This window comes from Podarcis tiliguerta (genome assembly GCF_965153285.1).
Source record: "Podarcis tiliguerta genome assembly, chromosome: 1".
In the NCBI taxonomy this organism is placed as follows: Eukaryota; Metazoa; Chordata; class Lepidosauria; order Squamata; family Lacertidae; genus Podarcis; species Podarcis tiliguerta.
In genome coordinates, this window is record NC_139534.1 from 117,843,686 (window position 1) to 117,858,192 (window position 14,507).

The 14,507-nt window shown below is 46.7% G+C and overlaps 1 protein-coding gene across 1 annotated transcript; it reads left to right on the plus strand.

Moving 5' to 3' along the window:
• The first annotated feature begins 1,189 nt into the window (after positions 1-1,189).
• Positions 1,190-14,237, plus strand: LOC310677664 (extracellular tyrosine-protein kinase PKDCC-like). The gene is made up of 7 exons (XM_083440789.1): positions 1,190-1,889; positions 5,205-5,327; positions 7,974-8,245; positions 10,526-10,605; positions 10,714-10,818; positions 11,147-11,323; positions 12,951-14,237. The coding sequence occupies exons 1-7, from the start codon at positions 1,401-1,403 to the stop codon at positions 13,094-13,096; spliced, it is 1,392 nt and encodes a 463-aa protein (XP_083296915.1). The 5' UTR covers positions 1,190-1,400; the 3' UTR covers positions 13,097-14,237.
• The last annotated feature ends 270 nt before the right edge of the window (positions 14,238-14,507 follow it).

A 14,507-nucleotide genomic window follows, 5' to 3' on the forward strand; every position in this document is an offset into this window, starting at 1 on the left:
TGAGGCACCACTGTATTACAGTGGATGCTCGGGTTGCAAACATGATCCGTGTGGGAGGCATGTTCGCAACCCGCAGCGCCGCGTCTGCACATGTGAGGGTTGCGATTTGGCACTTCTGCGCATGCGCAAAGTGTGATTTAGCGCTTCTGCGCATGCGCGACTGCCAAAACTCGGAAGTAACCCGTGCCGGTACTTCCAGGTTTCAGCGGGTCCGTAACCCAAAAAAACGCAACCTGAAGCGTCTGTAACCTGAGGTATGACTGTATTGCAAATTCAAGTGGAAACGTTGAGAACTGAATTTAAGGTCAGAAACATGGGTGGAGAAATATAATTATGGCCTGCTAATCACAGTGGCTTTTACATTTTTAAGCGCTGAACGGAACTCCTGGAACTTTCCACTGCAAATACTTTTACTGCTGAAGATGCAATCTGCTCTCTCTCTTTGCCATGTGATCAAAGCGTCCAAGAAACCTTTCTCTGTTTTGAGCTAGACCTCAGAAAGCATCCAGAAATGCAGCCTAGGCCACAGTTTAAGAACTTACCCTAGTGATTCCATGCTTACGAACGCAACAGTTTCTTTCTGTGGTTAACTGTATAGTGGTACCTCGGGTTACATACGCTTCAGGTTACAGACTCCGCTAACCCAGAAATAATACCTCAGGTTAAGAACTTTGCTTCTGGATGAGAACAGAAATCATGCTCTGGTGGCAGCAGGAGGCCCCATTAGCTAAAGTGGCACTTCAGGTTAAGAACAGTTTCAGGTTAAGAATGGACCTCCGGAACGAATTAAGTACTTAACCTGAGGTACCACTGTATATTGTGAATGAATCATTCAGCTCCATTTTTCTTCTTCTGTGCACATGTGGCATGTTCTACGATGGAGACCAGGCTCCAGGGTTTCAGGTAGGAGACATTCCCAGCCCAAGTAGAGACCCCTGGAATCGAACCCAGAAAGCTGCATACAAGCAGATACTAAACTACTAAGCCCTTCCCCGCACTGATTTCAGAGCCTCACCTATCGTATTTCAGCAGTCCTTGCCCCACTCCAAACTAAGCTGGCCCTGAAATTCCCTGCCCAAATTCTGATGCCTGAATAGGAAGTTAGCTTGGTTAGAGCGTGATGCTGTTAACGCCGAGGGATTAGGTTCGATCCCCCCGCCTATTCCTGCACTGCAGCGGGGTTGGACTAGATGATGCTCAGGTGTCCCTTCCAACTCTACCATTCTAGGAGAATCCCTCTGTTTTCTTCGCCTCCCGATTGGAGAAATGAGGCTCTCCAGGGGAGCTAGGCGGCGGCTTGCTGCAGCAGACACGCCTCTGGGGAGGAACCTGACCCGGTTTCCCACGCGAGGCAGAGTCGAAACGCGGCACTGGACGCTCGCCTGTTCGGAGGTTGGGTCATGCGCTGCTGCCCGGACTCTGCTCTGCCGGCGCGGTCCGGGGCGCTCCTCGCGCTCCTGGCCGCCCCTGCTCTGCTCGCTTTGGCCCTCGTTGTCTCGGGCCCTTGGCAGCTGCTGGACTCCCCAATGCCCCCGAGCCTGAAGCGGGAGCTGGAGCAGCGGGAGGCGGATCTGCGGCGCTTGGCTGCGTCCGCCCGGGCTGCTTGCGCCTTTTCTCCCGCCGCGGGTGCGTTGGGTTGCGCGGAGCTGAGCGGCGCGACGGGCGTGCGCTTGGTGGGCTCCGGGATCACCAAGCTGGTGCAGAGGGCCGTCCTGCCCCGCGGAGGAGGCCACGAGGTCGCCCTGAAGTCCGTGCACCCGGCCGGCCGCGACGTGAGCCGCTGCGCTCAACGCTACGCGCACCCGAGCGGCTGCTACCGCCTGGCCGCTTACAAGCTGCTCAAGGAGATGGTTCTGCTGCAGAGCTTGGAGCATCCCGGCATCGTCAAGGCACGTAGCACCGGGCTTGGGCAGGCAGGGGAAGGCCGACCTCATCGGGAACTCCGCAGGATTGAATAATCTGGGGGAGTAACCCGGTGCGCGCCTTTGTGGTGCGATCCTATCTTGTTAGGATTGCAACCCGCATCGCAGGGGGTTGGACTAGTTGACCCACAGGGTCCCTTCCAATTTATGATTCTATGCTATGAAGCTTCACTGAAATCAGATTGCGCTGGGATTAAGGCTGCTTTCCTGTGCGCACTTTCCGGCGAGGAAGCCCCACCGAGCAGAATGGAAACTGCTTGTGAGGAAGCGAATAGTAGATTGTGGCAGGGGCCTAAGTGGAAATCGTACTTTAAACTCCCCACCGCCGTAATATCACTTGCGGTGCGTGACCTGTGATAACTCACTGGGAAGGAAACGTCAATCTGTGCATGCTTAACTGTACTGTTATTTATTGTCCACGTGGCCCAGGACTTGAACTGTCACACTAAGAAATGTTATGGGACTGGGTGCTGTTCTGGCCTCAAACTTAACTGCACATTCCTTGGCATATTTACTCGGATGCAATTGCCATTCTGTTCAGTGGGGCTTACTTGCAGATTTAAAAGGTAAAGGTACCCCTGCCCATACGGGCCAGTCTTGCCAGACTCTAGGGTTGTGCGCCCATCTCACTTAAGAGGCCGGGGGCCAGCGCTATCCGAAGACACTTCCGGGTCACGTGGCCAGCATGACAAGCTGCATCTGGCGAGCCAGCGCAGCACACGGAACGCCGTTTACCTTCCCACTGGTAAGCGGTCCCTATTTATCTACTTGCCCCCGGGGGTGCTTTCAAACTGCTAGGTTGGCAGGCGCTGGGACCGAACGACGGGAGCGCACCCCGCCGCAGGGATTCGAACCGCCAACCTTTCGATCGGCAAGCCCTAGGCACTGAGGCTTTTACCCACAGCGCCACCCGCGTCCCATCTACTTGCAGATTTACATGGCAGCAAATCCCAAATTCTGTGCATCTTACTTCCAAGGATTGTAGCTTGAATACATGTGTTCAATCATATTTTGCTGCAATGCTTTGCACTATTTCTGCATTTATTTATTTATATATTTATTTCATTCATACACCACCTTTGCGTCCCAAGGGTCTCAATGTGGTGTACATGACTCTCCCCCCCATTTCATGTCATCCTCACAACAATCCTATGAGGTAGGTTAGGTCAGTGTTCCCCAACCTTGGGTCCCCAGCTGTTTTTTTGGACTACAATTCCCATCATCCCTAGCTAGCAAGACCAGCGGTCATGGATGATGGGAACTGTAGTCCGGAAACAGCTGGAGACCAAAGTTTGGGAAATACTGGGTTAGGCTAAGAGTTGGTGACCGGCCCAAGGAGCTTCATGGCTTGAGTGGTGATTCGAACCCTGCTGCTCCCAGGTCCCAGTCCAACACTCTTTGACCATTATGCCTTTAAATTGATTGCAACTGGATCCTAAATAGTTTTATCTTATATAGAACGAAGCAGTGTATACTTTTTAATTTTTTTTAAAAAAATGTGTTTAATTAGAAGAAGTGTTTCTTTGCTTTCCTCTAGGCATGGCCAAACTTGGCTCTCCAGCTGTTTTGGGACTACAACTCCCATCATCCCTAGCTAACAGGACCAGTGGTCAGGGATGATGGGAACTGTAGTCGCAAAGTGGCTGGAGGGCCAGGTTTGGCCACCACTGCTCTAAGCAAAAGCGATTGGCGATCATCGCAGTCTAAGCTGATGTAATTCCAAGTATTTCTGCCAGCTGAGTTTTGGAGTTGTTAAGTAGTGTTTCTCCCATCAAAGCACCTATCCTGGCTTCAGCTGCTGTTGAAGGGTGTGTTCTCTCTTTTAAGTGAGATAAGCCTGTGATAATTGCTTATGGAGGTTATGAAGACTATGTTGCCTCCTGTGATCTGCCGCTTCCCTTGTTCCTCCTTAGTGCTCCACTTCCTGGTTGTTTCTTCGCCAATTTGTACTTTATTAAAGAGGAACAAACCTTCCCATGAATTAGTGTCTTGAAATGTCTAGACTTAGATTGCCTTTCTTCTGGGCCACTTTCCTCTTTCTCCCAGGGTAAGTAGAAGGCAGATCTGGATCTGCTGACAGATCTCTGTGTGCATTGGAGTAGATCACCAAAGCTACTTGACTCCTAATAGTTGAACAATAATGTTGTTCAACTGCACACTTAATGGCTTCTCTTGGATTTGCAGGAGTTGACAGAGGGAAAATCCTTCTGAAACAGTGGTTCCCAAACCACCACCGCTTGAAAATTGCTGAAGATCTTGGCGGACCTCTTAATGGGTTTTCTGCCTGTTATAATGACACCTGGTAACGCGTTTTGTTAAGTACAGCACGATTTTGAATGGCGTTTCCCACAATTTTTATTTTCTTGTGTTCCAATCCTGTAGAATATCAAACACAATAAGAAATAATGAAATGCAATATGAGAAGTTAAAAGAAGCAATGGAAACACAATTAAAAATCAAGAGGAATATTTAATGTGCTGCACCCGCCATTCGTAGCGGCTGCTATTCTTCACAGACACACCATTGACCACACCACCAAATGACACTCAACACTCTTGGTCCATGGACCACAGTTTGGGAACACCTATTTTATACTCTTCAAACCTTAGTAGTAGTTGCCAACTTACGGAATTCAGTTGATGATCACTAGCTGCAATCCTAAACCCATTTACCTGGGAATAAGCCCCACTGACTTGGTTAGGCTTGCAGCCTTAAATGGCCGTTGTGTATTCCTCCAGCCTCTCTGCCCAAAGAGATATTTGCCTAAAAGAAAGGGTGGGGACAGCGAAACTCTTAGGGGGGGGATGGGAAATGTTTAATCACAAACATACCTTAGATAAGTGAAGCTCTTACATCTGCATCCTGTAAACTCTTTCTTGGTTCAATTATTGTTAATGACCTGACAGAGCTCATTAGGGGGCGGAGAGGGAAAAGCCATAGAAAAGGTACCGGTACCTCTTTGGAATTGAAATTACTCTTGGCTAGGTTAATGGTAAATAAACATCAATGGGAATGCACTGTTCTTTGGGCAGTATAAACATTCAACTTCAAAATGTAGACTAATTAATGTTATGGTTTCCTAGCCAGTACTATCAGCGTGCTTGAAACCACAACCACATAGGAATATTCCCACTGTGGAATCTCCTAAGATCTGTTGAGGGTGTCCCTCCACCCCACTGCAAAGATTTGCATTGCCAGTTTTGCAAAACACACACAGATCTTATCTTTCATTCAGCTGATTTCACCATATAACGGCAATCTGTGCATTTCCTCTTTTGACAGTTGCGTGGTCAGTGCTATGATCCTAGCTTAGTTCCTGAAATGAAGGTGGTCACCGTTTTGGAGTTGGGTGTTCCCCTGGAGATGATTCAGCTTCTGCAGACCCCCTGGGAGGAGAGATTTAAAGTAAGAAAACAAAAACAAAGAGAGCTCATTTCATTCAAAGACCTTAGGACTCTGGCTGAGGGCAGATGGAATAGATACTGATCATCTTCTCTGTTTGCTGATGAAACTTGCTCTGGTATTGTTATATTTTTAATTGCAATTCACCTGTATCCCACATCACTGATGATGGTCTTAAAGGTAAAGTCTTTAAAAGTCTCAAATAGTTTGATAAAATGAACCTGGGAATGGCTGTTTGACCTTAAACTATAATGCAAGAAAATGACCTTCACCCAGATTTGCTATAAAACCAACCCTCCCCTCACTGACCAGAGTAAAAGTGTCCCTTTACTCCTTATAGGAAGCTGCAGTGTGTGGACTATTTAATAATAATAATAATAATAATAATAAATTTTATTTATATCCCGCCCTCCCCAGCTGAAGCCGGGCTCAGGGCGGCTAACAACAGTAAAACAGCACAAACAACACTTTAAAATCATTCATTATAAAATTAATTAATTCAAGCCACTGGCAACCGTTGGGCCAGAGCTCTGCGAAGATTGCCAATGGAGGGAGTCAGGCTGTGCCCTGGCCAAAGGCCTGGTGGAACAGTTCTGTCTTGCAGGCCCTGCGGAAAGATGTCAAGTCCCGCAGGGCCCTGGTCTCTTGTGACAGAGTGTTCCACCAGATCGGAGCCACGGCTCTAGTTGAGGCCAGCCTAACTTCTCTGTGGCCTGGGACCTTCAAGATGTTTTTATTTGAAGACCGTAGGTTTCTCTGTGGGGCATACCAGGAGAGGCCATATTTGTCCATTTAGCTTCAGTATTACCTACTCTGACTGGCAACAGCTCTCCAGGATCTTGGGCAGAGACATTATACAGAATAAGATGGAGGAAGAAGAGGGGGAGAAGGGGGAGAGGGTGTTGGGGTGGTAATATTTAATACGTTTGTGGGGTTTTATGCCAGTGTCACTTGAGTAGGTTCTCTGTTCATTTATGTTATATGTATATGTATATACACACATACACAAATAACAACAACAACAACAATAATAAATTTTATTTATAGCCCGCCCTCCCCGGTCTAGGTGGCTGACACCAATAAAATCACAGTAAAACATAATGGGGGGGATGGGGGGACGGGACCCAATTTAAAATACAGGTTAAAATGCAGCCTCATTTTAAAAGTAGCCGATAGATCAAGACCATAAGGGAAGGGAAACATAAGGTCAGACTGAGTCCAAACCACAGGCCAGGTGTAACAGCTCTGCCTTGCAGAAGAAGAAGAAGAAGAGTTTGGATTTGATATCCCGCCTTTCACTCCCTTTAAGGAGTCTCAAAGCGGCTAACATTCTCCTTGCCCTTCCTCCCCCACAACAAACACTCTGTGAGGTGAGTGGGGCTGAGAGACTGTGACTGGCCCAAGGTCACCCAGCAGCTGCATGTGGAGGAGCGGAGACGCGAACCCGGTTACCCAGATTACGTGACTACCGCTCTTAACCACTACACCACACTGGCTCTCACTGCAGGCCCTGCAGAAAGATGTCAAGTCCCACAGGGCCCTAGTCTCTTGTGACAGAGCGTTCCACCAAGTCGGGGCCAGTACTGAAAAGGCCCTGGCCCTAGTTGAGACCAATCTAATCACCTTGTGACTTGGGACCTCCAAAATGTTGTCATTTGTGGACCTTAAGGTCCTCCGCGGGGCATACCAGGAGAGGTATGCATACATCTTTCTTGGTAGTGAGAAAGGTTGGGGGGATGGGTGTGGTTGGATATCTTTAGTTGGCTGCAGTGTTTGTGGGGTCAGGTGTCATGACCATCAGGCCATCTACAAAGAGCCCTGATTTATAGGTTTTGCCTTTTATTACAACTCCCTTGAAGTCAGGGGCTGCCCGGATTCGGATTGTTAGGGGTTCAAGGGCCAGGATGAATAGAAAGGGGAAAGAGTGGGCACCCTTGTTTTGTGCCTCTTCGGATTGCTGAGGTATTAGAGTCCATACCATTGACCCTACATTTTGCTGAAGCTTGGGAGTAAATTTGTTTAAGGGTTTGTAGGAAGTTGGGGCCAAATTCCATGTTGGTTAATACTGCTAAGAGGAATTCCCATTCTAAACAATCAAAGGCTTTAAGTGTGTCTAGGGACATAATCATCAGTGGGAGTTTGGTTGTTTTTGCTGTGTTCGATCAGGACTTAGTGATTTCCTGATGTGGCCAGGGAGATAAAGGTAAAGGGACCCCTGACCATTAGGTCCAGTCGTTACCGACTCTGGGATTGCGGCGCTCATCTCGCTTTATTGCTCAAGGGAGCCGGCGTACAGCTTCCAGGTCATGTGCCCAGCATGACGAAGCTGCTTCTGGCGAACCAGAGCAGCCCATGGAAACACCGTTTACCTTCCCGCCAGAGTGGTACCTATTTATCTACTTGCACTTTGAGGTGCTTTCGAACTGCTAGGTTGGCAGGAGCTGGGACCGAGCAACAGGCGCTCACCCCGTGGCGGGGATTCGAACCGCTGACCTTCTGATTGGCAAGTCCTAGGCCCTGTGGTTTAACCCACAGCGCCACCCGCATCCCTAAGGAGATAGATTTTATGAAATAAATAATGTTAGCCACCCCTTTTCCATTTATTCGGATGCTCCCAACCAATAAAAGTGTATTCACCTTCTCTTTCAGCTTTGCCTGGAGCTGGCTGAGCTGCTCCATTACTTGGCCAAGTCTCCTCTGGGTTCCCTGGCCCTCCTGGATTTCCAGCCCAGGCAGTTTGTCATGGTGAACAGGGTCCTCAAAGTCGCAGACCTGGATGACGTGAGCACTGAGGAGTTGTCCTGCGAAGGGGATGGGGACTGCACCCTGGAATTCCCCACCAAAAGCTTCTCTCTCAGGTGTTCTGCGCAGGGGAAGTGTGAAGGAATAAATGAGAAAAGGAACCTCTTCAATGCTTACCGGTACGTGGGGTGATTTTATTTTATTTTTAAATGCCCCCCAAAACCAGCATCCTGAATTTCACAGTGCTGCTATGTTTTAATGATTATGTGATTTGTGCCTTCTTTTTATTGAGAATCCACTTTGGACAACTCCTTTTAGGAGGCAAAAAGTTAGGGTTAATAGCATTTAATTGCATGTGTAATAGAATTATTTAACCGCTAAAGCATGACTCGAATGAAAGAGCCGTATCCACATGTACCAAAGTTTCTGTGTGCTCATCAAGGCATCCCCTAACTTCCCACCCAATTGCAAACAAATGTGTGTGGGGAACTCCTAGGGGACTTTACAACCTCTTTCTCCCATGACTGCCTTTACCAGGAAGCAACATGCAGAGGTTGCATCAGGCAGAGGAGTCTAGAAATGCCACTTTCATTCATAAGAATGAGTGAGACAAAAGAGCATAAAAGGCTACACTCTCAATAAGGCCCGAGTTTAAAATAGGTGGAGCTCAGCACACAAAGGAAGGCTTCAGAGCTCCATTCTTCTGGGACTGGATTTAACCAGGAATCAGTGCAAAGCGAAACATTATACAGTGGTACTTTGGGTTACATATGCTTCAGGTTACAGACTTCGCTAACCCAGAAATAGTGCTTCAGGTTAAGAACTTTTCTTCAGGATGAGAACAGAAATCATGCTCCAGTGGCACGGCGGCAGTGGGAGGTCCCATTAGCTAAAGTGGTGCTTCAGGTTAAGAACAGGCTGCTTGGGAAACCTAGAGGAAGTAGAAGGCAGGGACAATCACTCCTGGCAACAGCTCTAGAGGAGCAAGCCCAGTCAGGAGGTACTGGTGAGCTTTGCGATGCCAAACTCTGCACCTTGTGTGCTGACCTGCATCTGAACCAAAAACAGCCTCATAGGCCACATGGGGAAGCCTATGTTGGCATGCACCCAAGGAAACGGGGGCAATTGGCAGGCCCCCAGCTGGCTCCAGCCCACCGGCCGGTGTGCCAGACGAACTCCGGTCCTTGGTCCAGCATAAATCTGCAGCCCAGGCTTTAGAAGACTGAGCACAATACTCAGCAGAGAAAATGCTGCACAAACAGAAGTGGCCCAAGAGGCTGTGTGAGCATATTTACAAGCAGGTTTATTCAGCGTAGATCAGGACCAAAGGAAACATGTCTGATCTCCTTCGTATCCAAAGCAAAACAGCAAAGCTATACACAAACGGAAGTTCCCAGCATACTGTGCTGGAATGTAAACAGACATGTGACATGCATTAAGGTGGAACGGAATTCTCAACAGCCTAGTGGACCTAATGGAAGTTCCCTATGCCTCCCGTAGTGCTTCCATGTTACTACACTGTGTATCTGCCTCCATCTCCCCAGACAGGGTACAATTGGCAGAGGCTAATTTTGTCTAATGCTGCTGGAAGAGGGCATGTGCTAGTCAGAAGCTCCATAAACAACCTTGGTCCTGTTACCTGAAGGAGCACCTCCACCCCCATCGTTCAGCCCGGACACTGAGATCCAGCGCCGAGGGCCTTCTGGTGGTTCCCTCATTGTGAGAAGTGAGGTTACAGGGAACCAGACAGAGGGCCTTCTCGGTAGTGGCGCCCGCCCTGTGGAACGCCCTCCCTTCAGATGTGAAGGAAATAAGCAGCTATCTTATCTTTAAAAGACATCTGAAGGCAGCCCTGTTTAGGGAAGTTTTTAATATTTAATGCTGTATTGTTTTTAACACTCGATTGGAAGCCTCCCATTGTGGCTGGGGAAACTCAGCCAGATGGTCGGGATATAAAAAATAAATTATTATTATTATTATATGGCCAGCACCTGAGAAGCAGTGTAAATCTGAAAATCAGATTTCAGCAGATTCGAAGGGAAGGCGAACCTTAAGTCAAGGACTAAATTTGATCAGTTAGGCAACCCGATTCTGTTCTGCCAGAGGCTAGTTCGCGTCCCACTACAGTAGCCAGATGCAGGAGAGGCCAGTGATCCTGCAACTTCATTGGTTTCCATGCAAGCTGCATCTGCTGTAATTGCCTCTTCGGTGCAACTATTAGATTTGCAGGGGCCTCACCCTCTGCAATTATTAGAGGAGCATCTGGCCAGCCTAGGAATTTTTTTTGCTTGCTTTCAGATCATAAACCAAGCCTTCAACACTGGGAGAGATGAGATTCAAAACGTGTAGGATTTTAACAACACATGACTCTTAATTGCCTTGTGCTGTAGAAATAGTTACACATGGAAGATCTTTGACACAGAATTTTAAGGTTTTAAAATAGATGTATTTATCTGCAGGTATTTCTTCACTTATCTCCTGCCACATACTGCACCCTTCGTTTTGCAACCCATTCTGAAGGATATCCTAAATGCCACAGGTACATTCTAATGGGAATTGGGTGTTTTTTTAAAAAAAAGTTTTAAGAGCTGCTCTTAATCGCCTTCCTTCTTTAAATCATTCCCCCTCTCCTCTTCTGTAATTGTAGGTGATTTGCGATACGGAACAAATGAAACCCTGAGAGCTTTTCAGAGAGTTTTGCATTTATACAAGTCTGGACTTTATCTGCAGAAAAAGCCTTCACAATTGAAAGGTACATTATTTCACACAATATACGGGCTTTACATAATGGTTGGATCTCAGTGGGGGAACAGCAGTTCAGTGGGGTGCCAGCACAACTCACATTCCTTGCCTGTGGGGTGGGGTGGAGTCGCTTGGTGATTGGCATTGTCCTCTAAGAGAAGGACAGTATGTTCCGGGCTGCCTTTCTGTTGAGATGAGATTCGCAGCTGATCTGCTAGGGAAAAGCACCAAGAAAGACACCGTTTCCTGTTTCTCCCGCTGACTGCCAAATCCGAAATATCTCTCTTGTTTCCAGCTGCGTACATAATCGTATCACCTTGTCTCTTCCCCTTTCCAAGACTACATTGCCTTAAAGGGCTTCCACAGCAGGGATACAGAGGACTACAAGTGCTGGCCATCCTATCGCCACTTGGGGTGCATGCTCTCTGTTCACAACGAAGAGGAAGCTGCCGCCATTTGCAATTCCCATCCTCAGTGCCAACATTTCTTCATCACTCTGCAGACAACGTGGACAGGTGAGAGGAAGTGACATAATATTGCTAACAAGCGCCAGTCATCTCCCCCCCACCCCAACTTCTTCTTCTTTTAAAAGAAGAAGGAAAAAAAGAAAAACGCCGTGGTTATTCTAGAACACAGGATCTGTTCTAGGTGACACATTCAAGATTGACTTAAAATACAGGTAAGCGTCCTTGCAGTTCCCTTTAAGTTACCTGTTATACCTTCCTCGGTGTTCGTGCAGTTGTTCAAATTAAAGCTCTGCCAGTCCCTGTTGTTTTATTTATTTTTTTAAATTTGCAGGCTGCTTTTCCATGTGGATATGATGAAAGCAGCTCACAGCAGAACAGCACTGCTGAGCGGTGGATCATTACAGCAGCAATCAGATACTAAATAATTTTGAAACATAAAGGGGCGACTCTACATTTTAAAGCTTATATTAGACTATTTTTTTCTTCTCGTACCTCCAATCCAGAGTTGGATCTCTTTCCATTTGTTGTCGTAATTATTTTTGATCTGGATTTTCATCGTTAAACAGCTTCTATATCTTCCAACCAGTGACAGGGCGAAGTAATCCGCTTGTTATGCATCGGCTCTTCTCTGAATACCTCGGGGGTATTTCGAGATGAAAGAGCACTGCTCTTTTAATTACAACAATGATATTTAGGATATTCTTTTTATCTACCTATATCCCCAGACCAACAATTTTTCCCAAATGCCCTGTAATTAGCACTGATTATAGCCTTTCGTTGAAGGCAGCTAGTGGGTGCGTGTGCAACCAGGCAGATATATCTTATACCATCAATTATCCTGTTTTAGCTGACACTTCTGCAGCCATCTAAGCTATTACCCTTAATGTGAATAATGAAGGATGCAGATTGAAGCAAACCAGCCATTGCCGTTAAGGATAGAGGGGGGGACAGCTACTGTTTGCAAGCCTCCGACGTGTGGAATGCCCCACTCCCTACTTGTTGTTGTTGTTTAGTCATTTAGTCGTGTCCGACTCTTCGTGACCCCATGGACCAGAGCACGCTGGGCACTTTTGTCTTCCACTGCCTCCTGCAGTTTGGTCAAACTCATGTTCGTAGCTTCGAGAACCCTGTCCAACCATCTCGTCCTGTTGTCCCCTTCTCCTTGTGCCCTCCATCTTTCCCAACATCAGGGTCTTTTCCAGAGAGTCTTCTCTTCTCATGAGGTGGCCAAAGTACTTGTACCTTGAATTGGTCCCAAAAGTTCACTGACAGCCAGTTCAGTGCTTTCAGAGCTATAGTCCTATCAGGCTGCCCCACTCAACAAGCTAACAGGTGCATTCTATGCTAACTATAGATAGCTGCCACTTTGAGATTTGTCACTGATGGTGGTGATCTATACAGTCAATACTGAGCACACCTTGGTGAGGACAAGTTCCAGTCACCATGGGAGAGGATTGCAGCGAATGCAACATGGACATTGGCTTGTAATAGTAGAGGCTGCGGGAGATGTTGCAGCAATTCCTTACATCTTAGATTGGACATCGTGTTTTCTCTTTCTGGGATGCTTTTACATTTCCAGTGTTATCATTTTACATGAGCCCATGTTGCAACCTTTACAGATCTTGATTTGTTCTCCCACCCCCCTGCCCCCTCTCAAAATTATTTTCTCCTTCAGGTAGATCACTTGCTTTGTTTCGAAGCAACTTGACCGAATTAATTCCAGGCGGCGACAGAGTGGTTTATGTTAAGCGATCCGCAGCATCAAAGACAAGCCTCTTACAAGGAGACTGGGAGAATACGGATCTCTCGGACGAGGAATAATCACTGGGACTAACTTCATCCACTCAAGAGTTGATGATGTGCTTCATTTCTGCTTCGCGATCTTTCCCTGGGACTTCTCAAGTCAATGGGTGGCGTTTGAATGATCAAAGCAAACCTTCCTTTTTCGTAAGGTGGAATAACCTGGACAAGTTGTTTACATGATCCCATGCACAATGGTCAGAAATGTGCACAACTTGATTTAAAGCACCACTAAAGCCTTATAATGGATTGGCAGCAGCTGTGTCAGCCAAGCAGTAGTTGTTACCATGAAAATACCTTGTTGTGTCAGCTCTATGTGGTTGTATCAGTCCAGTTGGGAACAGGCATCAATGGAAGCAGGCTGTTATGCAAACAGTTCCTGTCCCAGATAACAGCTTTTGTTCCCAACAGACCTGCATGTAGATGGTCCCCTCTGAAATGTCTGATCAGCACTGTTCAGATCTTTTAGGTTTCCTGGCTGCCATCTTCTTTTGGATGTAGGGATCATTGCAGACTCAGGGTGTGTCCAAGTGTCTTAAAGATTATTTATAAGTACACAGGTCCATCTAGGCTCAAACACTCCCAGCAGCAAATTCTACTGTTTCACAACAGATCTCCTGAGAGAAAGCTCAACTCCCAGTGCTTTCCAGAACTCCAAAGTCCGCAAAATTCTCCCTGTCTTCCTCTCCATCTGAAATTCCTAAATCTGGTGTGTCCTTTTTCGCGGACACATACGCAGATCTAGATTACATCAAGGGAGAGGTATGCCTTCTGCCAAGATGTGTCTGCCCTGGCATTCTTGACTAGTTATGAGCTATTGATCTCTTAATTTCCCTGACAAGAAATGCTTGTCTTAAAGGAACATTACAGTAGCCTTTATGACTCCATTAACTTCCCAACACATGCATACACACCCCTTTCTTAAATACAACAATATATCTGACAAATGATCATTTCACTATAGCCAGTAAAGAGGAAAGAAAAAGGGACACGTATTTCATTTTTGGATACAGAGTCTCTGCTGGTGGTTTTGGTTTGATGTACAGCTTTTTATTTTTAAGTATCAACCTTGGAGGTTTTTTCAGTGTTACTTTCAGTGAAAGAAATCCTGCTGAGCAAAATGTTCAAACTAATTATGTATAGAAAGCATGTTTTATATAAAGGGATTGTTTTTTCTTCCCTCTGAAAACAGATTGCAGTTCATTTTCTTTTTTAATGGTTATCATATCTTATGTTAAAAAGCTACTATGAAGTGTTGGCCAAAAGCTTATCCTCACAAGTTATTGGCTGACTTGCCATGATGTCATGGAATGTCCATGAACATTCTGACTTCTTAAGAAAGAAATCAGGTCTGTTTCACTTGTTAGCGTCTCAGGTCAGGGATTTGTACATACTAACTATCTACACACCAAGGATGAAATGAAGGTAGATC